Source organism: Xiphophorus maculatus, chromosome 22 (assembly GCF_002775205.1).
Source record: "Xiphophorus maculatus strain JP 163 A chromosome 22, X_maculatus-5.0-male, whole genome shotgun sequence".
Classification (NCBI taxonomy): Eukaryota; Metazoa; Chordata; class Actinopteri; order Cyprinodontiformes; family Poeciliidae; genus Xiphophorus; species Xiphophorus maculatus.
The window spans coordinates 17,718,434-17,742,379 of NC_036464.1; the positions used below are offsets into that span (position 1 = coordinate 17,718,434).

Below are 23,946 nucleotides of genomic sequence, written 5' to 3' on the forward strand. Positions count from 1 at the left end.
GGCTTAGTCTCTGTTGTGTGTTTTACAACTTCGTTAAATATATTTGGTGTGTTTTTCACAGTATAGTATCTGCCGTCTTTCATGACTTGAAACTTGCAGAAAAGTTAGTTGTATCATTACGAACTTTTCTTTGAGTACAAATCCTTCAGTCAACAATTAGTGGTTGATGATTTTTTTCTAGTTTTTGTAAAGCTATTACCTTCTTATGTAGATTTAGACAATTCAAATTTCTCTAAAAAAAGTTTCAATAGATGATAAAGGAGCAACATTTAGAAGATATTTAGTTTTGTGCACACACATTACTATTTCATGTGTATGAACAAACTACAATCATTTCATAGCCATTAGTCTATGCCATGTTGGTTTATTTTTAATAAGGTTAACACTTACTTAGGATGTTTGTTCAGGACTTTGGTCAGTCAGGCTGTTTTTGATGTGTTTACACAGATAGTTGGCTTGGCTTGTATTAATGGGTAAGTATTTTTATGAATACTTACCCATTAATAACAACTTGAGATAAATAGTTATTAAAATGCTCAATTCTCACAAAATGGCGTTGGGGCAAAATGATCATTCATTTGTGTTATGTTTGCAGCTCAGGGCTCCCTGTTTTTTCTCCCTTCCACTTCAGTCATTTTTCCAAGAATCTGATTTTTTGGTCTCTCCGGGTTGGAAATTCAATAAATAATTAGGGAGCACACTGAATGACTCCGATCAGATTTGATGAAATCAGGTGGTCGACCTGCATCTGCAGACAAAATTAATTGAAAAGATTAGAATGTCTTTGTTGTCTAAACAAACTGAGGAGGGGGAGAATAAATCTCGTCCTGAGAGTCCCTAAAAAGAAATTCAAGTACACGCTCTTGGGACTCGGAGGACTATCGCCCGGCTTTGAGCGTGCTTTCCTGAGAAGCGAGTCAAACCCATCACTCAGTCTGTGGTGGAATGTTGATATATGATTGTGCAAAAAAAAAAAAAAGAAAGTTCTGCTAAAACCATTCAGGAAATAACCTCACCCCAGTTTATCTTTCCAGCCCTTGGGGTGGCTGCTGCTTGACATTTTGAGGACACGCTGGCATTGATTTGCTGGCCATGAGGGAAGGACATGCACTGTTAGAAACGTCTCCATGTGTTAAGCATCAGTGGTCATTATAGCCATCAGACTGATTTAGTTTTCCACTGCTCTGTCTCTGGGTGGCAGAGTTACAGATTTAACAAATGAGATGGCAACAGGAGAGGACACAAAACAAAGAGTCATGCACTGCTTCCAATGAGTGAGTTAATGCCTGAGCATGAATTAAAGACCTGAAGAAGAAAAGAGTAAACAACACAGTAGATGAGGAGCCTGGGTGTTTGACAACAGAACCGCAGACTCCACCTACAGGGCCTTGACAAACACCAGTCAGTCATGTTTGATCGATGAGGAGGGATTTATTTCCCCTCGGTCTACATCAGCCTGACATAAAGATGGGTGTGAAGGCACCTTTTCCTCCAGCCATGATCGAATGTGCTGTTGTGAAGCTTCTGTATCTTTGTAAGACAATCTGGGCTGCAGGAAAGAGAAAAATATGACTTAACGGTCAGAGGAAAAAAATAGTGGATTGATGTCAAGGAGAAGGCCACCCAGTCCCTCATCCTGCAACGTGTCTGTAGAAAGCATTTATAAATGCTCATCGTGGACTGATTGTAGATTTGAGAAAATTATAAAAATGTAATCATATGCTTTTGAAATTAAAACGAATGAGTGGTTGTAGATGCTGCAGAAAGAAGACACCACATTTTCACGCATACACACAATATCATCTTCAAACCAGCAGCTAGAGTTTGTGTCTTCTCTTCTGACAGGACTCCTTTCTGAAGAGATATTAGGTTTTGCTTGGATGAGTCAGAGGACAGAACAAGAGAGGCTAACAATATGATTCAGGCCTGAGACTCACACTGCGGCACAGCAGGATGGACTGCTAGGGTTGCTGGACATCAATAACTTCACAACAGAAAGGTCACACACCTCTGTCAGTGTATTTATCTTGAGCTGTTGTTGATTGGATCAAGCCAAGGACTCCAGCTATTGCCCTTTGTATTGAAGTGTTTGATGGACAAGATAGCAGCTGTTTTGAGAGAATATAATACGAGGTAGACATGTTGAATCCTGCGAGCTAGTAGTGAATTTGAACACTGCGTAGCAGAAGAGTAAACATACACGTCTTTGTTTCCTAAAGCTTTATGTCAAGAATTAACAGACTAGTGCCCTAAATTAGACACCTTTTGGAAATATAAAGCTGTGGAAATGTTTTTACCTTGTTACAGATAAAGTTAACAAAAGTAAATACGCTGATATTTTACTCTGTCCTAAACATAAATGATTTCAAAACATGAAAAGATTTGTTAACTGGACTATACAGGAGTGAGTGATTATAGTAAAAAAAAGACAACTATTCATCAAATCACCCTAGATGAAATAAACTAAGTTAAGCTGAAAACTTGATGACAGTCTAGTGAATAAATAAGATAAAGCAGCAGCAATACATCGACACATTTGATGTATAAAGACTTCAGTAAAAATGTGGATAAGAAAGCTGATGGTAGCTGAACTGACAGATTGGCAATCTGATCTCTAAACCTTGCTCCTGGCACGGTTAAAATCAACTTCACTAAATCTCATCTTCCTCACAAATTTCTTTTAGGTGGCATGAGTGATAAATTCCTGTTAATCCCCAAATCCTCCAATCTTAAATCCCCCCCGGCGCTGCAGCATAATACACAAATCTGCGCGAGACGAGACGGGAATTGGCTTTTCCTCTGTTGCTCCCACAGGATGGGAATGGGACACACAAGCAAAACCTCGACAACTCTTCCCAAAATGTCTCATGTTACCAGTGTTTTCAGTGTGATTGTTGGATCAGTAAAGGGGGTGCATGTTCTGTGTGGGTTGAAACCGGGAGCACCCTCATACAGGATTAGCACTTTCTCAACTTCAGTGCTAATTACTCCTGTGTGTCATCATTGGGAAACTGAGTGATGTGGGAACTGGCAGAAGGATTTTTTGCTGAAATTACGCAATAAAGAAGCACTCATCCATATCAGATGAAGGGTTACGAATAGTTTTTCTGTAAAAAACGATAGCTTTTTTAATCAAATATTATGTCCTTGTTTATTTCAGGCCATTAAACCCCAGCCGGGCTTTTGTGTTTTCAAGATATTCCGTCTTGTGTAAAAGGTTTTCTAGCATAATCTTTTATAGAGTTCTATAGGTTTTTTGGGGGCATTTTAAAACTGTTTTGGCATTTACCTTTACTATTGAAATGTCCCCACAATGACGCCAGTTTTCAACATTGCTTTTTATGAAGATTTAGTGAGGCTCTTGAACTGTCATGAGTGTCCCCAATCAATGGCAGTCTGACATGTTCTTTAATTATTACAAGTGATTGCAACAAGTCGTAATAATCAAATCAATCAAGGGGCGGGACAAGACTTTTTCGTTATGACAAAATTGAAATAAACCCCAGCTGGGGTTTAACTTTAAAGTCAGGTTTCATGTTTCCGTTCTTCAGGTGTGTTGGAGTGCCTTGCCTTTGCTCTTTGCCAAATAGTATTGTGGTGGCTGTTTTGTCACAGCGTTGAAACCAGGAGGTGCTATTTATGTCTGACATGCCACAGGGTTTTAACAGCATAGCAGTATTTGACAGGCCAGGACTAAATAAGAATGGATTGTTAAAGCAGGTCTTTTGTTATCTCGGTCGAGATGAAAAATACATTTGTACTTTTTGTCACAGAGTAGAAGCGAAGCCTGTTCATATGTTGAGCTGATGACTTATTTCCAGTTGAAAGTCCTTTTTTCTTTGAAGTTGCTTCAAGCGTCACACATTAATTCAAAAGCTAGAGTAGAAAGAACTTCAGAGAGCAACACCTCATCTTTTTTTAAAAATAAGACTTGTCTTATATCTTGGATTAGCCTGGAAACACTATATAGAAGAGATGTATTATTTAACTTGAGAAATTGAAACACAATACTTTTGACATGCTCAAAAAATTGGGGAAAAATATAAAACAGAACAAATTTAATTTAAAAAAAGCCTTACTTTAATCACCTGTAATGTAAATGACTCAACTATTAAAATAGTTTGTGTGTTAGTATCGTTTTGACCGAGCCTGACGTCCCAGTTATGCAAGCTCTCAAAACATTTACATACGTTCATTTTGCTTTTGAGGAACAGCTCTGAGCTGCACTGCATTTCAAAGTGACCTCATTCGACATTCTCTTTTTTTTAAAGATGCCTTTTATGTTTGAGGGCACAATTTAGACACATGCCGCTCCTGCATTTAGCTGACGTGTGTTTTGCACACCGAATTTGTCCACGGATGGGAATCCTTGACTAAGGTGTTGATGGAGCGCTATAAAACATTAAAGAGCCTTTAATCGTCAAATTTCCTCCAAGAGCGACTGTAGAGCCTTGAGCCGCAGGTGTAAACTTGAGATCATTTCTCTACAGCAACACTTCAGTGCTTCTTTTCATTCAATTTTCAGCTTTTTTTTTCCTCACATGCTTTTATTTGCATTCAATAAATCAGCATGTGCATTCTGATGACGTCCATTTCTCAGATTAAAAGTAAATTTCGAAAGCAACAACCTTTGAGCAGATATTGAACATCCTTTTCATTAAACTTTATTTTATTAGTCGGGCGTAATGTTTTAATTTTTATTGTCATATTTTCATTTGCTGTCAAAGAAAGAAAATCATAATTAACTGAAAAATTATTTTGTTACTATTCAAATGAATTCTTTATTTTCTGATTTGTTCTGAGAAATTATCTTCACACTGTGTGATAGGAACTAAATGAAGAGAAATACAAATTAAAAAATTAGTGGGAAACAGTCTTTGAAATGTATATGTAAGTTTTTATTTCTGTTCATAACTTGCTTGTGTCATGTATGGACCAGGGAAGGTAATAATCAGTGAGTATTAGCGCTCACAGGAGTTTGTGAATAGTACAGTTTTTTGTTTTGATATGCTGTTGACATGACAGAACTCACAAGAACATGTGATTATTGCAAAACCCTGGTCGGCAGTGTATTTATTTGATAAATGGGAGGGAAACCATCTGATTGGCAGTTGAGCTGGGGTTTTAAATGTCTGACCTGCAGCTGATTCCCCCCCCCATCATGTCGAATATAATTGTGGTTGGCTTGGCAACTACTATTCTCTCCAGAAAGCAGATGGTGTTTACCCAGTTTTGGGTTCAAATAACAAAGATAAAGCCGTCTGCAGCGCGATCCTGAATGTTGGATGTATTTGCTGTTTGAAAGGTCAGTTCTTCTTTTTGGGCAGCTGATACAGGTGTGTCAAAGTGAACTTCATAAACACACAGAATAATTACCATCACACATATTAAAGAGTTTAGTATGACTGTCCCCATGCCTACACCTCTCCCTGCCCCCTCCCACAAAATAATAATAATAAAAAAATCATCAAACAAACTGAACATCAAACAGCATTTGAAACCCCCAAAATGATATGAAGCCATAAAAAGCACACTTACTGTACCTCAACCAGCAAGCGCTGCAGGGTGCAGAGAAAAGGGAGCGGACTTGATAAAACTTTGCTCTCAAATGCTTTCGCCTTTTTTTGTCGTTTTTTTAATACATCATTTAACTCTTGTCTATTTTCAAGGAAGAACATTCTTTGAGAGGCAGAAAGTCACACACATTCCCAGTTAGTGGAAGATTAACTTAATATCTAATTCACCAGTGATTTCTGCATTTGCCACTATTAATGTGTACTTGATTCCATGCAACAGGTGTAGTTACAGCTTAGTTGTGTAAACAGGTTGCTCTCTGTAGACAGAGACTGAAACTTTCATACCACCTCAGCTTTCTGAATTTTCTCTCTACTGTTGTAAGACTAATCACTTTTATAATCACTATTTTAAAAAAATCAATATTCTGAATAAGGATTTTTTTCATAAAGAAGCCACTATCATTGTTTTTGTAATATGCCGGTGGTACCTCACATTGGATTCGGAACCAAATTATTAACTAGGTGAAAGCATGCTTGGTGGTGAGTTAAACATGTAGCCTCATATGATCCAACCAAAACCCTTTATTTCAATTAACTCTTAAGAGGGTGATTTGTTTTGGTTCTGACTGGTTTGGCCAGGCTCTTTCTGGTTGTAATTACTCTATTTTCATTATTTTTGGCTCTACTGGCAGCTGGAGCTTTCACGGGAAGAGACAGCATCCGGACTGTTCAGACAGTGAAAGAAATGGTGGAATTACGTTTTTTTACCACATTGTTTAAACAGGACAGAGAGAATAGTATGCAAACAAGCTGTCATTGTTGATTTAAAAAATACAGTACTGTAAAAAAGTCTTTATCCTGTTTCTTCTTTTTGCTTTATTGTTTCACCAAAATGTTTTAGTTCATAAAAACAATCAGGGGTCACCTGAGTAAAAACTGGAAGCAGCTTTAAAATGAAAAATGTTTAATGGGGGGAGTGATCCAAAGTAACCTAGCTCTATGTAAAATAGGTATTGCCTGTCTTTTTAAATCCTGAACTTTGATTGACCACATGTTTTGGAAAGCTGAGTTCAATTACAATAGACACACCAAGACCTGATTACTGCCAGACCTGTAGGATTAACAAATCACTTGGATAGTGTTTCAAAAAGAAAAAAAAGAGAAAGACAATCAAACAAACAAACCAAAAAACCTGCTCCTTATGACTCCTGAGAGTTACGGGAAATCGTTTTTTAAACTGACTAAACAACAGTAAAACCTTCAAAAGGTGTATTTACTGCTACATCCAACTGAAACCTTGCACAGCAGGCTCACAGTCAAACCTGGTGGTGATAGAGGAACATTCTCAGGCTACTTGTATGAGTTATTGTAAGTACACTTGGTTTATGAAGGAGGACAGTCATCCAAAACACAGCAGCAAATCAACGAAAAATATTTTCCAGTGGTTTAGACTGACTAGACGTCATGTGGAAAAACCCCAAACGGTTTGTTCATACTGTAAACCCTTTCGGTGTGGTTGAATTTTAACAATAGTGAAAAGAAAAGTGGGCAAAACTCCCCTTCAGCGATTTGAAAGACTAATTTTCAATTATCACTAACACTTAGTGGCAGTCGTTGCTGCCAAGGGGGGCACAAGCAGTTGTTAGGTTAAGAAGGCAATTATAATTATGGGGCCAAATTGGTTTAGAAATGGTGTTATCATTTAAAAACTGTTTATTAACCCAGCTTAGAAAGAAATTTACTTAATGATTTGAAGAATTACACCGTAACCAAAAAGGCAACAAAGAAATCTTTACTTTTTCACTGCATCATGTCTCCTTGACTGAAGCCGCATCCCACATTCAAAATATTGTGTAATTATTCTATCATAGTTTAGACTTAAACTTTAATATTTAAAGGGCACTCTTGGCATATTCCCACAGGCATGCAAAACATTTACTTTTGATTATCAGAGAATGGCAAGGTCTTAAAAAGTCCAAGATGCAATTTACATAAGAGAAAGTCATGTAGGTGAACTGTGAAAGCAGTTAAATGTGTGTGAAAGGTCATATCTGATGTGTTTTCTGTGTATGACGCTGCTATTTAATTGCAAGAAGTTTATTAAGTATCTGAGCTCTAAACATAAGTCAGTCGAACAGGACATCAGCTCAGCAGGCTCCACCTCATTAAAAGAGGCAACTGACATGTATCAAACCCTATCCATTCACTGTAGCATGTGTCCATGTATTAATATGCAATTGTCACTTAAACTCTTAAATGTGATTCACTGTGTAATTTATGTAGTTAATCAATCTCTCTTTCTATTGTGTAGTTGAGAATAGAGTACAGTATGTATTATGCAAGAATGAAACTGAAAAGTACCCAACACTTAATGCAAAGAGTATTTTAAGTGATGGTATAATGATGCTCTGACTTTTCTTTTTTGTAACTTTTATTACAAAGCTCTAACCACGGCCTTTAGTCGTAGTCATGCTGTTCCTTCTGTCTAATGTGGTTTTCATGGACCGCTAAAACCAAGAAAACAGCGTTGGCACATGTTCTGTTCTGCCATTAAAATGCAGGAGGTCCCTTTTATGTCCTTGTTAGCTTATTATGCACTGTGGAAAAGAGTCTGTAAAAAAAAAGAGAAGATTTAAAAAAACACAGAGTAGTGGGTAGCCATTGTCAGGCTGTTTGATGTCGTAACAAATGCAGTTGCGATGACATGGGCGACAGCACTGAAGTTCGTCATCAAAGAACTGGAAGCCTCGTACTCGCAATAAACAAACTGCTTTCACCCATTTAGACCTGATTATTCGGGTACATGCTTTTGGCTTTCAAGTGTGTTGTGAGGGGGAAAGGGGGGAGATAAATATTTTTAGTGGGTAAAAAAAAGTTGTTTAATGTTTCTTTGATTTAGATACGCTTCTAAACTTTTGTTTTTTGTAAATATGCCTTTGTTAAATAAATGCTAATATAATTTATCAAAATCTAATATTTAATCTACTCTTAATTTTGCTGAAACAGAACTAACAGCTGTTTTCCTTAAATCGCTCTGTGTGACGAGAAGCTTCTGGCCGCATGTGGCCGTTTGAGTTCTGCTTCAGTTATTTCTGTGCTCAGTCTGAGCTGGAGCTTTACAGTAAACATGGTGGTTAGTACAGCTATAGTGAGATGAGTTCAGAAATGTTTTTTTATTTATTTTCCAAGGCTAAATCGGTGTAAAGCCGATGACAGCGTTTGGGTTCTCTGTAAGGTTTCAACAGAACCGTAAAAGCAGAAGCGGCAGACATGATCAGGATGTAAAGAGACGACACTCTAGGGTCTAATAATGAGCAAACACTAAAGACAAAGCTGCCTATGAAGTTAAGCACATTGCCTGTACGCTACGTTCTCATCAATGAAAAAGTGTTTATGCTGTGCCTTCATGATGCATTAATGTGCAGGTTTTGTGATAGAAACGAAAAATGTTTATATTATCCAGTTTTAATTACATGTTATTGTCATGAAGCCTAGGCGCAAATTCAAACTGGAAGACTCTTTTATCCCCACCGGGACCCGTTAATTGAAGCGACCTGCCCACAATCGTCGACCTATCAACGCCGGACCAAGCCACGTCACGTCCAATCACCGACCAAGTCCTAGCTGATAAGGACCTTCATCCATGGTGTCCTTCGCTCTCCAGCCGAGCTCAACCCACCACCACCCTTTCTCCTCCATTCGCCCGGTCCTGAGGCCCGCACCCTTCTTCAACCTCCACCACCAGTGCCGGGCCCTGGGGGATGACGTTCCTAACAGCATCGGGGATGCTCATCTGAAGCCTATCGCTGCGATAACCGTTATCCCCAGCCGGGGCCCGAGCGCCAAAGACTTTAAATTCTGTTTGTCAATAAACTCTTCTAATTGTCTTCTCATCTCCGTCTGAGTCTCTCCAGATTGAATTGGTTTTGATATCTAAATTACCATTATTTAAAGCAGAAAAACTCATAAATTACACAAACAGTTCATAAATGTTATCAGTTGTTCAAATGTTATAGCTTCCTTAAGATGTGTTATTGAAAAGGTGTATTTGAAAGATTTTTTTCCTCTTTAATTTCATCATATTTGATGTCAGCTTTTTTTATTTGTATATCTAAAAAAAATATTATGCTATTTTTTAATTTTATTATGTGGCACTTTATATAGTTGAACCTTTACTCTGCAAATCTTTGTTTACATTTGAGTTTCTGCAGTAATTACTGACGTTTGTTGTAATGAAACTGTGAAATAGAAGGTGTATTTGGTAAGTCTAATTGATCTAACATATTTTTCACTGATTAATTGGAGAAATAAATTGATATTTGCAACCCCACATAGTTGGATTGCAAACTATGTAGGGTTTGCATCTGCATTTCTCCTATAGCTTAGAATAAGAGGGCTGATATTAAATATATTCAGATTTTCTCTTCGCCCTTCTTTTTTTGTTACTTTTTGCAATAGGAGGAGAGTAGAATCTCATCACCTGGTTCCCTCTGAGCTCAACTTTTCCTCTGTACTTCATCTCCACTGCTGCTCCATGGGTTTTTATCATTCATTGGGCTTCAGAGGAAGCCCGGTAAGCCTGCTATAATGCAGACATGCTCAGTAAAGTCAAGGGAGCATTAGGGGCATCGCCAGCAGTCAGTGGGAGAGAAAAGTCGAGGGAGGATTGGGAATTCTCAATACATTTCCCACATCCTGCCCAAAGGTCCAACTCAGTTTAGTGTGCTTCATCCTTTTTTAATACTGTGTAGGTGCCTTAGGATTCCCCTGCCAAGTGATTATTTTTTTTATGTGCTAATTACAACACAGGGCTTCAAACTTTGCTTATTTTATTGAGAGTAGAAGCAGCCGAAGGATAAGCAGCAAGGATATTAAGTAAAAGATACAAGGTTTTGCAGAATTGTGGTATTTTATGACTTACTACATAAAGTAAAAGTGGGAAGAATACAAAAGGGCGTTTTACAGACATTTTTATACTGCTTGCTTTTTCTAAACAACATTTTGGTTCAGAAATGTAACCGTGGCTGAGTTACTTATAAACTGTGCGAGAACATCTATTATTGATGCTGTGTCTGTGGCAGAGGTCCTGTGGGGCATAACACATCTACTCCCAGGAACAAGAGTGAGCTTTTTACTCTTCCCCAGCAGTGTGTTTGTAATTTTTAATAGTGCAATGAAACCTGCCTGAGCCTTCTTCATCTTTGTTGGCCTCACTGCATGAGTGCCACAAAGTCCTTTTTTTATTAGTCCTGCGGGCATTTTAGGGATACTTTGAACCGTATTGCTGGCCACGGCTTTGTTTCCAAATTGTTTGCAATGTGATTCTAAGTTTGACCTTGACTTAATTAGATCGTCTCTTTACAGGAAGTACTCCAGACAAGGCTAAGCAGCAGGAGGATGCAGCCAAACGTCACCATGAGACCACGGTACCTCTGATGCTGAAGGGTAAAGAGCGAAGACCTCTCAGCCATCTCACCCCTGGGGTAAACACAATATTGTTTAGCAGCACATGTTTCCTGGCAATAAGCTGAGCCAAGTACAGTTGCCTGGCTTTTTGTCTGATGATTCCCTCTACTGCGGGTTGCCTCCACGCTTGATTGGTTCCTTCAAATAGCCCCTTCATTTTTTGCTTTGTTTATCACTTCTGATATTTCACCTGTTGTGTTTTATTCTTTACCCTCACTCCCTTTGTTCTCTGTTTGTGTGCTGAATACTAGCTTGCCCTGAAGGCAATGTACACTCTCTGAAGTTTTTGCCAAATTTAAGTCCTGGAGTAGTTTTCTAAGTTCACTAACTTAGTGGCATACGGCACTTAGCGACCGTATTCAGTCCATGTTTTGTCTCATTACAATTACAAACAGGAATGTATTTGTTTGTGAAGTAGAGCACAATACCAACATTGTACTAAAGTATCTTTTTTTACATGTTTGCTGTTTTTACTCAACTTTCTTTTTCAGTCTTCAGTGAAGACCGGGTTTGTTGAGTACACAACTAATAATTGTTCTGTTGACACAATCTTCTACCTGATCGCTGCAGCTCCTCTTGAGTTACTGAACCCTCTTTTTGTTGTGTTGCTCTTCACCCTTACCTGTCAGTTTAGATGTTCTTACATTTATTGGTAGGTTTGCAGTCCTGTCTTACAGATTTCCTTGGTTTTCGTAATTATGTTTGTTTACTTATGTTGTTTAAAAAATTCTCCAAGGACTTTACAGAGAAGCTGCAGTTATACTGAGATTAAATCACACACAGTCAGACTGTCTTTACTTATTAGGTGATTTATTACTTATTATGGATTTTATTCTTAGGTGTCAGAGTAAAGGGAATCACATCTTTATTTAAAACAATTTTCATTCAAAACTATTTTTAGCTGAACTTTAAAATAAAATTTAGAAGTTAACTGCTGTTGTTGTGTACAATATTATTTACCTGTAATTTTAACTTGGAAGTTTTTAAACACAGTGTAATACTATCATCACCAAATAACCACTGGCCAGCCTAGCTATGTGACAATAGCTCAATGTAGGAAGAGACAATAAGAGAACCTGGGAACTTATGTCCCTTGTGTTTCCCACAATATTTTAACTGTTTTAACTCTATAACAATGTAGGTAAAAAAATAAAAAATGCAAGAAAGTCAAATATTCCTTGCCTAAAATCTCTAGATTTGTTTGCTGGCAGTTAAATTCCTGTCCAGCTTCTTGCCATTTTAAGAATAAGTTTTAAATTTGCCACTCGTCACTTTGAAAACTCTGCTCAGAAGGGAAATGTGTAGGTGTTGAGAACTCCCTGAGCGTTGAGATTTTTCCTGGTGAGGGGAAGTCCCCATCTGAGAGAGCTGTTTGTTTTCAACCTCCTCTGTCACAGTAGCAGAAGGCTAGTGATGTTAATTATATAAACATCACAAATATGTCACGTAGGCAAGCAGGGAATTGAAACTTTGAGCTTCACGGATTAATTATGCACACATTTTCCACTACATTAGACGTGTTATCCCATTGGCCACTGCTGACATAAGGCATTTCTGTTAAGAGGATACATTTGTTTTAAGGGAGGTTATCTACAAATTGACCCCACCTTCTAAATTAAGCTGACCACAACTGGTGATGGTCTTATTGGCAACAGCAGTCAACCGTTCTGGAGAACAGAGTTATAATGTGAAGTTGCTTTTGTGTGCCAGCAGGTTATCAGTGAGTGGTGAAGTATGGCAGAATCATTACTTGCTTTCTTTGCTGGATGGAGGACAAAATGCACATAGCTTCTCATCTAGCCATATACACACAAATAAGAAAACAAATGACTTTTGGAAAGTACAAAGCTTGAACTTTGTGCCCAGCAAAACGGTTGGACTGAAATCTAAACTGATTATGTTTGAATCTCTATTTGAATCTCAAACAATTAATTACTATATCATCTCACCAAATAGATTATTACAATTCTTCTCTTTGTGAGTGGGATCACCTGTGAGTCTTTGTGAGCTTTTTGGAAGTTACCTTGGTATCGTGTGTGTGGTGTTGTACTGACTAAAATATACCAGCTCATACTAGAATTACCTCAGTTTGTCACTGTAGCTTTGGGGTTGTTTCCATTAGGACATGGAAATAAACTTCAATCAGTTTACAGGAAAAAGAAAAGAAAGAGAACTCAAAACATCCAGAATTTTACAATCCATAACAGTAGAGTTCAAAGGAGGCACACTAGTGGATATATTTTAAGATCATGGAAAAGTCAAAATAACTCAAAGAAAACATCTGGACAAGAATTGTAGATCATCTTTGGATACAATTTCCAGATGCTTGAAAATGCAGTTTATCTACTCAAAGAGTTATGAATAAGTTTAAACTGCATTGGGCAGTTCAACGATCACAGTGCCCTGGCATTAGATACGTTCTAGTGATGAAAGTGTTTTGTTAGTAAATGTGCATATCAACCCCTAGACATACAAACAGGCATGGTGAGGATACAGGCTTCAGCTGGTAAAAGGGGGCCACTATCCCCCTGGATAAAGATAGATTATTTATCTATCCACTGAAAGATAAAGAATCCCATACTAGAAAGGCAAAAGGAAAATATAATAGACTGCAAATGATCTGAGGGACAGATTGTTGTAGACATATCCATCTTCACAAAACAACCACTGCAGTATCATATCGTGAGAAGTTTGTGAAAAGGTACCCAAATGTTTAAACCATGTCTTACAGTTCAAAAGGCAAATCAACCACATTCATTAAATTAGAATATTTTTGAAGAGTTTGTGTGTAGATTATTCATATATGGGCAAGATATTGAAGATTTACTTTACTGTCATTTAGCCACAAAGTAGACAATGCAGAACAAAATTACAAAGTTACATTAGTTTTATTCTGATCTAATGTCAGACAATGAGGGGAAAAAAAGGTTATGTGTAACAGCAAATGCCAAATTCTTTGTAGACATTTTGCAGAAGACTGGACTTTTCTCTTACTAGATGGTGAAAGACCCAACTATGAGCCATGATGAGCATCAGTGCACAGCCTGAAATAATTCTTCATATTCTGTAAATTTGCCGTCTTTGTTAATTAATTCGTATCTTGACATTGAAAAACTCCTTATGTTTCTCTTAACCACATGGTTAAGGTGAGCATACACCAGCCTCCCTGCTTGATCAGAGCAGGACATATGGCATATGCACTCAGGAGCACACAGTTTTTAATGGTGTGCAGACTCCATGTACAGCATGTGTGCCAGCTTATAAATAGCACTGACCCACTGTTGCTTCATGATAGATGCCCTTGGTCTAAATAAGGGCAAAGTCTGGAAATACAAAAAAAGAAGATATTTTTAGTTTGGTAATAAACTAAAGTATTGATTTGTAATACGATGAATGTGTTATTCACCTTTACTTTACACACAGAACAATAAACTCCTTTCATAGACACTTCTGAAAATGCATAGGAGACAGACAACTATCCATACAAATACCAACTAGTGAAAATGATTTACAGTTGAGGCAACATCAGCGGTTCATCAGAACAACAAACCAGAACATACAACCAAAGCTCTACCTGGTTTAGATCAAAGCATATCCATGCGCCAGGCTTTAGAATGGCCCAGTAGATCGTTATGCCCACATAAACCTGTTAATGTTTCACAAGACTTCAAAATTGCTGTTCACAGACGCTCACCATCCATTCTAGGTGAGTTATTTTGTAAACAAAGATGGGGAATTTTTTTGAGTCTGGAACAGACATGCTTGGAGAGACTATAAAGGAAGCTACATTTGCTGCTCTGATACTGGCTGCCAGTTTTAGACACAATTTCTGGTTAAAGCTAACTTCTCTCTGACCTAGCCGCAAAAACACAGCTTTGAATTAACTAAGTTACCCACCAGATTGTAGGGGGAAAAAAACAGGTTTGTACCTATAGCAGTAGATTGTTTGGTACATTTGCAGTGACTTGGATGACTTCTTTTTTTTTTGTAACAGATATTTTTTAAATTTCATAAAAGGAAAGAATCTGGGCTCAGTTTATCTAATTTGTGACACACACAACCTAAGGAAGTGAAGGATGTGGAAGCTTTCTTCCTTTTCCTCCTCCACTATTGTGCCCTGTCACTTCCTTTCTCGTGTGTAGCCTAATTTTTTTCTTTTTAAAGCTTCCCCCCCAAATCCAGGTCAGGGCGCCACCTCATCAAAGTTGGTATTGTTTTGTGTTACAGATTTATCCTGCGTCACTCCAGCTGGTGGTGTTTGCAGAAGGTGAAGAGCTGATCCTGTCACTGGAGAAGAATGAGTGAGTTTCCCTGTGATTTTGTGTGATTCATGTCAATGTTTCCGCCATACTGGTCATGACTGCTGCGTGGCATTCAACAAAGCCAGATGAAAGCTCTGCTCACTTTTTTTTTTTTAACCAGTGGTGAGTTTAGATTATTTAGGAGAAGGAGGAAAAGCTACAGTATGTGGGTTTAGGCTCTGCTATAGCACATTCAAGAAAGGAGAAATAATATATCCCATAGTGATTGGACTCTTTTCATGGTCCATTCTCTCTGAAGGGCTGAGAGATAAAAGCTGATAAAAGAAAGAAAAGATGAAGCGAGCTCAGAAGAAATAAAAACGTATTTACTGAACTTCTCATTACTTCTCTCCTTTCTATGTTGTGGAAAATAACACAGTGAACTCTGGAATGAGGAATAGGAATCACCTGCTATAGTTATTCATAGCAGCTTAGACACGTATGCACATACTGTGTCATATAAAATAAGAAGCACTGATGTGAAAGCAAATGAAAGCTGAAACAATTCAGGTTTTTAGTCTCTCAGTGTTTCTTTTTCAGACAGAGTTCAGACATAATGTTTTCCCCTGATGTTCCGGCATGCACATATTGACTCTTAATTAATTAACTTAAATTCGCAACTACTGAAACTCACTGGCTCCAGACAATTTTGGGATGCACAGTTTGAATTTTCACAAAGAAAAAATTACTTTTGCAAGATTCAAGAATGGGGTAACATGAGAGCAGATTAATTCAATGTCCAATCCATCTCTGTCTGATTTCCACTTACTCATATCCAGTCCCATTTTTTTCTCTCAAAATAAGCCTGATATCACACAGAAAAAAACTAAACACAACCATAACACATTGGTACAGGGTAACACTTCCGCTTCTTGTTCTGCATGTCACCTGAAGTGACTGCCGCATCAGCTGTTAGTCATCCGTCACCAGGCGTCACCGGCCTGGGAGCATTCTACCATCCCTATCCGGCCTGTTTGCTGTCAGGCCAGATGTGTCCTTTGATACCGCTTCATCGGTTCAGCCAGCCAAACAGGTGGTCTCTGACCTCTGTGTGTCTGTTGTGCCGAGGCCGCATCCGTTCAGTCGCGAGTAAAGAGGAAAGAAAAGCGTGCGTGTCAGCAAATGTCCAGAATACGTTTTAGTAGTAATATTTTCAGTCTGGCAACAATGGGTCTTTTCCCAAAATTTGTTTCTGCAAAATGCAGCAAAAGAAAACGACAAAACAAAAAAATGTGTAAACATATTTTTTATGCTTCCCTCAAATTCAAAAGTTTACAGATATTTAGTCAGTGCCAAGTTTTGTTTTTTCTTTTTTTATCTTTCTGACTTGTGTGTGGATTATATTAGTGATGCGGTTAATGCTGTGTTGTTAGTTTGATTGTGGCTTCTCCCATCACACGAGGATGCGTCTTGGGATAAGAAACTTGCTACCTTAGTGTCCTTGTGTGAATGTGTGAGCTTTAAGATTGTGTCTGGGTGAATGAGTCTGTAATGTAAACAAAACTTAGAAGTTTTGTTCATTTTACATTTACTGTTTTTTGTTTGAATTTGCTGAGCTACTATGCTGTGCTCTGGAGCCCCCTTGTTCCAAACCCAGTGTATAAAGTATTCACTTGGGGTCCATAAGGTTTGTTTTCATTGGTTGTTTATCAGTGTTTTTCCATACATTATATAAATTTAGATTCATTACCTTTTTACACGGGCTTCGTCATGGGTTAATTTCAGTTAAAAAGGGTTTTTCCTTATGCTTTTTGGGCCATATTCCATTCTTAAACTTTTTTTATGTAGTCTGCTGCCAGTACAGTTCACTGACATACTTTCTCTTTTACAACATTTAGCCATAACTACTGTGACCACAGCTTTTTTAACAAAGTACCCTACAGAGCTTGTAAATGTATAAGCCAAAGAATTCAGCACGAAAATAATGTTATCAGGATTATTTTATGTTTTTAATTGTGATTTAGATTTATGTAGAAAGTCACTTAGCCCCCCTGCCACTGTATGTCATCCTCTTTGCTGTTTGGATAATTAAATTTATTGACTTACCATTTCCTAGTTTCAGAAGGCCAACAGAAATGGTCATGTCATGTTTAATGCCTTAAGGGTTGACATATTGTACAGTACAAACAAAGTAAGACAGACATTCAGAACTGTGCCAGCAGCTGCAGCTTTGAAGTAATACATTGATCTGTGGCAGAAACCTCAAACTTCAAATGATTAATAGTGGTGGTATGGGACATTTCACATTAGTCTTGATTAAATAGTTCTGTAGCATTTTTTGGGGCGACCCAGGTCTTTATGTGTGTATGTTTTAGGAGGAAAAGGAAGACAGAAAAAGTGGGAAAGATGTACAGCTCATCCTCCCTAGTGGATTAAAGTTAATTTAATAATTTCTCTTAGGCTTAGTATAGCTGACATGGTTCTTGACTAATATATTTTTTCTTTGGTTAAGTTTGAATAAATGCATATGTGGATTTAATTTTTCAAAGAAATTGCTAACTTAACTGTGCACAATACAGTCTTAGCCTTTACTAATATACCACTGTATGAGTTTCGTTTTTGAGTGTTTCCACTGAGTTTGAGCACTTTTCTGAAGACATATTTTTTGTGGTATGAAGCATCCTTATATAAAACAATAAGAGCCCCAAACCTTGTTTTTATTTATTTATTTTTTTAAGAAAGATTATTTTTGTTACCATTTTGGTACATTTCAAAGTAAATATTGTTTATACAAATGGTAAGGAACGTAAGGACATATCTGAATTCTAACTTGAAATCTGCTGGAGAAAAAAAACAAAAAACAAAAAAAAACTTATTATTGGTGACATGAAAAGAATGAAGGACCTGTGAGTTAGAGATTTCTTTGTTATATTTTGAGCAGCCATGTGCTGATATCCTTGTGAAGCCAGCGTTTTTCTCTCTGATCGTTATTATAAAAAAAAACACACACACATGGACCAAGATGCAGTATAATGACATTTCCACCGTCTCTCTCTCTCTCTGTGATACTTGACTATTTAAAATACTCTTATTTTAATTAGTACAAGGAAAGTAAAGGAAGTTATTGTTCTCTGAATCACAACCATTTCTGAGCTCATTGAAAAATTAGTTTAAAAAAAAAATCCAGATAAACATAAAGCATTGTCATTGTTGTTCAATTTAGACTTATTCAGATTGCAACCAGTAAAATGCAGGAGTATTTCTTTCTAAATACAAAGAACTGTGGTGCTCCTACTTTACCTAGCTCGCTACAAATGACCATGTGTTTCCCAGTGAGAACATTTCCTTTCATTCTTCTGTGGCAGGAAAGAAAAGAGGAAAGAGGTCTATTGAAAACCCATGGCCACTTTTAACTAACATCATTATGTTTTTGACAAAAAAGTCCCCATAGCAACATCTGCAGTGTGCTTTATTTATTTTTTAAGGAGAAGGAGATGCTCCCCATCTCAATAATAGAGCCGGCAACATCAACAGGTCACTGGATGTGCATTGCGCAGAGGGGGAGTATTATTAATCAGTTTGTTTGGGAGGGATGAGTCTATGGCTACACTAAGGAGGATCTCAAGATTTCTGAGGAATTTAATTAGATCTTTTAAGAGGCTGGGATGAAATGAATTGCATGTAACCCAATTTCAGCCACACTATTTCCTGCATGATGAAAAGATTTCTTTGGTTGCGTATTCTAACAGCTTTGATGCCTTGTCAAACTTGACAAGAGGCACTTCTTCGCTCAATACTAGTGTTGTTGATTCTAGCAGATATGTACAGGCTAGATTTATCAGATATAAACACATATAAATGCCACTTTGTTTAGCTGGATCAAAGTTAACAAGCAACATTTTGACATTTCCTTATTTTAGCTCCTTGCTGCATCAATTCGTCCTTCATTACCAGTACATCTGTATGGTATTGAGCTTATTTGTTATGCCTCTACACATTTCTTACTCCATCTGTCCCTTTTCTCTTGCTGTCGTTCCTTCCCTGTATTGTATATTTCTTTTTGCCCCCGCTTTCCACTCAGGCACTTGTGTTTTTGCTCTGCAGCTCTTTTGTCACTGCAGGTCTTTTGTCAATTTAAGACCCTGTCAAAGCCAGAGGAGGGAGCGGGAGAAACATTGGACCTCTGTTTGATGCCAACACATGTGTACTTGGACTTCTGTGCCAAGTCTCTGTATGGATTTTCTCCAGATGTCAATACCTTTTCTTATGGCTGTCACAATCAGTTCATGCATTGTTAGACTAAATATCTGGTGTCCATGGGAGAGTCGGATCATTCTGGACTGCACCTCATTACATATTCCAAATATTTCTTGATTTTTTAATTTGGCAAGGCCTTAGTGTACATGTGTATGTCAAGTTACAGTTACATTTTGGAAAACTGAATGCATTGGAGCTACCTAGACGATGTAAGAACGGCATTTCAGCCACCAGCAGGTGATGTGAATTCCACAGACCCCTTTTATTAGACACTGTGACGAGATCAGTTTCAATACTGTGGTAAGCACTAAAATTGGACTGAAAAACGTCAAAGTAACTGGTCTTTTTTTTTTTTTTAAATATGCTTTTCAGCATATTTGCTAATGAATGGAAGGTTGGAGGTGGACCTGTAATCCTGACTTGTCCTGATTCTTCTTCAGCAACGGTTTGATAACAGCTGTTTTTTGAGGTTGAGGAAAAACTTGAGCAAAACTTTCTTGAAGAAAAATGTGGGTGAGCAGTCAAGACAACAGGAGGAGGAGTTTAAATGTTGCACAGCATCTTCCAAGCTTCTAAGTGTTTGCAGATTGTATTATTTTCTCCTGATTGCTATTGATTGGGCACAGCATTGGTAATGGGCTTGGTATTGATGTACAGATTGACCCTCTAATTTTGAGCGTGTTTCAGTAAAGAAGTTAAATTAATTTATTGGAGAGGGCAGCTGAAAGTGCTACCTGGTAGTAGTGGTACCCAGTAGTGCTTTGTATGTTATATTCACTGATTGGAAAAAGATGCATTTTCTAGTTTTCATCTAACTGATCAAAAATCAGGCCCGGTCTCAAACAAAATCGGTTTCTCTGTACATCTTCAGTATTTACTGATGTGTCAAGAAGCTGTGCTGAAAACATACGGACAGTGAATGGGTGCACATATCACTTCTTTGCGATTCTGTGCATTATTGTTAGCAAAAGTCAACTTTCACTCCCAGTAACAATAGCAGTTATCTAAAAAAAAAGCAGTTATTTATTTTACATGGGCTCACTATGCCCAGTTATGTTTTCCCACTGTATTACAGAGTGTTGGAGCTCTAAACACTGCAGAAATATTCACTTTTTTCCATTTTCTTTTTGTCTCAAGCAAAAATATTTGAGACTTCAATCCATGAACACACATTTTATCTCTTCAAATATTCATCTTATGGTGAATTTCTCCTGTCTTTCCAGGATGTCATTGTAGTTGTAGTTTTTATTAAGCTGAGAGCACGCAGTATTCACTGTCCGCTTTCTGGCACCTTTAATTAGATAGCTGAAGGGATTTGAGGAAAATGCAGTGTCCTTGGGGAATATTGCCCAACCTTGAAGGACGTCAAGGGAGAGAGAAAATAGTCTCAGGTGTTGTTAGAAGAGAGATTAGAGTCTGAGGTTTCCTGATCAGAGGGATCAGTGCCAAATTACTTCAAGGTATCTTTTAGGATAGATCTCACCCATCTTGGTTCCATTTACTCTCTTTTTCTGTTTATATCCGTAATTCCCTAAATGTGACATTGATTTTTTGGGTGGAGAGGGATTATTAGTTTTTCACCAAGTTGTTGGCCAAGAATTTTCTATAAAAATCAGACAACAATCTTGATTGAAACCCCTGGTAAAGATGCGGAAAATATCTTGAAATACGTTAGTCTTTTATTGTATCTGCATGTTTGCAAAGGGAAAGATGCAGGAACGAACCAAGCTTTGATAACTTATCAGCAGAAAATTTTACGTACGGCAAGGAATAACTGTTTTTGACAAAATCAATGGTTCCACACCTGTTAGCACCTTTGTTATTACTACTACCCTTTTGCCAGTAGGCAAACACAGTCATGGTTTTCCAAAGAAACTCTGGGAGGGATTTGAGAAATGTGGTGCTATTTTCTTCACCATTTCTCCATAGATCATAATGTCTGCTCCAGGTTATTCAGACCCTCCCAATCATCATCCTCACCCAGATCCCAGATGAGCACCCAGTTTGTTATGCCCTGGCTCAAAGACCATAATAAATAACAGTAACGGGAATAACTTAGATTTTGGTTTAGTAAGCAAAAATCAAACAAAAACCTAATTGCTGGCAGGAAAGAAGAGAGGGAGGGAGAGAGACTCTCCCAGGAAGTGGTTGATGTTAGTCTTCTGTGGAGAAACTGGCCAGCTGCCTCCAGTTCCAATCAGCACTGATTTAGCCGGAGCTCTAAAACACACGAACACACGCTCCCACGCTCACATTTACACACAAGCCCAGAGGAAAGGGCTTGGGCTGGAAGAGAGGGCGTGAGTTGGTTTTCCACAAATTCAACTAATGTTTTACACCAAACCCACTGGGAGTATTGGTTGCAGAACATCAAATCTTAGTCTCATCTGACCAAAGCAAACTTCTTTCAATTGTCCCTGCAAAATTAAATTCATTCCAGGTCGGAACATTTTCCACTGGCTTTTAACCTGATATATACTTTACAGACATTGGCCCCCCTGTCAGGAGTGCAGGTTTCTTTGACTCTTAGGAGCTTTTGGCTGGTAGTTACCAAGGTAATTAATTTACCTCCTTGATCACAAATTCCCTTTAAAAGGCTAAAGGTTTATAGCATCAAGCTATTTGATGTGCTCAGCATGGGGTCAGTAAAATGAACTACCGTGTTATTATAGGTGAGTAAAACATATGTTACATGTGTGGGGAGTTTTTAAATGATTCATAATACCTGTAGATCTTAGTTGGCAATATTTTTTGTCCTCTGCAGGGAAACATGTTCTGCAGGGTGTGTGGATGTATTACCTTGCTGTGCATAATCCTTTTTATGAATAATAAAATACATGTGTGATCTGTGCATTACTACCCACCCTTCTCCAAAAGCATTTATCTATGAAAAGATGCAGCTGTTAATATACAGACTCCTGCCAAGGATTGAGCGTGGAAAAGTGTTAGATAATCATTTGTCACGCTCAGTCTCACACAGTTTTTAGCAGTAAAACCATGTTGTAAAAGTTTTAATGAGAAATTCTAAATGAGAGCTGCCCTTGTGCATGATTCATAACGTGCCATTGGTATCAGAACACAAAGAGTAAACCAGTTGTCGAGAAATGAAAACTTTTCCACCTGTGCCCGGAAAGTCTCTTTGAAAGTCTCGCTGGTGTTTGTTTGGGTTAAGTTTCAATGTGATCTGTCAATGGAGACAGATTAGAGAAAGCATTGAGATTTCTGCAGCTGCATTATTTTATACTGACATTTTCAGTAACGCTGCAGATCGACTCATGGGGAGGTTTCTCCTTGACTTCAACTGGTATATTTAGCAAGAAAAAGAAAAAGAAATATCTGCACTTTCTCAGAAATCTGTAGGTTTTATGTTATTTCTGTATTTCTGCTTTAGCAACTTGTTCCTGGTTTTACTTTAGTGGGTCGCATATTTGTGGAAAGTTAAGGGAAGGGAAAAATGTGGTTGAAAAAGTAGCACAAATGTCATTAACCACATTCTTGGGAGGACTGAAGGAACCTGGCCTTCCTTTCGAGCCACAGGTCGATCACTTAGATGACACGCAGCAGTAATTCATACAAAGCAGCCTCTTGAGTACAAATACCATATGCCTCGTTTCCACTGAGCAGTGCGGCACGGGCCGGTGCAGTTTGGTACTTTGCTTAGTTTGTTTCCATGGTAAAAGTGGCCCATACAACTGACCCATACCACAGCATCCGTGGGCCCCCTTTAGTTGCATGTCCATAGGACAATAGCATGGTATGGTCAGGGTGGGGCTGCTGGCATCAAACAACACAGTTCATTGGTTGAGTGATAGAAAAACATCAGTGCTTGAGACTAGCATGAGATATACTAGTGCGTTGGGCGTTTGGGTTTAACCTGCCCATTGAGAATCCAACTGGTGATGGAAACACAGAAAAAAATCTATATGTTCTAGGTCTTTTTTTTAGAAAATTAAAATTGTCTGAGAAACTTTATTTGTGCTAAATAAAGCACAAATAACAAATATTGAGGCATAATCAATAATTTATTGAGGCATAATCATCAAATTATTAGAAATGCATACTTTAAATATTCTGTGTACTGAATAATGTAATATGAGTTCCTCTTTTTAAATTGAATTACTTAAATAAATGATCTTCTGGTTGATGAATGAATATGAAATATTGCCTATCAACACAATAACAATTTATATTGCAGTGGTAATTTAATATATTGTGCAGCATATTAAATTGATACAATATTTATCTTAAAAAGACTGTAACTTGGGCAGTAAAGACTCACAACATCTCAAATTACCGGCATGGGAGAGAAAATAATTTACAGTCTCACTGAATTTCAATGTCAATTTTTGGAATTAACCTAAAATAGAGCCAGCATACTACTAATCTGTATAAATATAGTATATAGTATAATATGGAAGAGTCTGACTTCCTCCAGACTCTTCCATATTAAACTCAAAATTAAAGTT

At 37.8% G+C, this 23,946-nt stretch overlaps 1 protein-coding gene across 2 annotated transcripts in view; it reads left to right on the forward strand.

Moving 5' to 3' along the window:
• The window catches only part of adam12 (ADAM metallopeptidase domain 12), a 92,222-nt gene that overhangs the window by 3,407 nt on the left and 64,869 nt on the right, over positions 1-23,946 (forward strand). For both annotated transcript variants that reach the window (XM_014470942.2, XM_023326887.1), the window contains exons 2-3: positions 10,881-10,999; positions 15,210-15,283. In XM_014470942.2, coding sequence (XP_014326428.2) covers positions 10,881-10,999; positions 15,210-15,283 — 193 coding nt within the window. The remainder of the gene's footprint in view (positions 1-10,880; positions 11,000-15,209; positions 15,284-23,946) is intronic.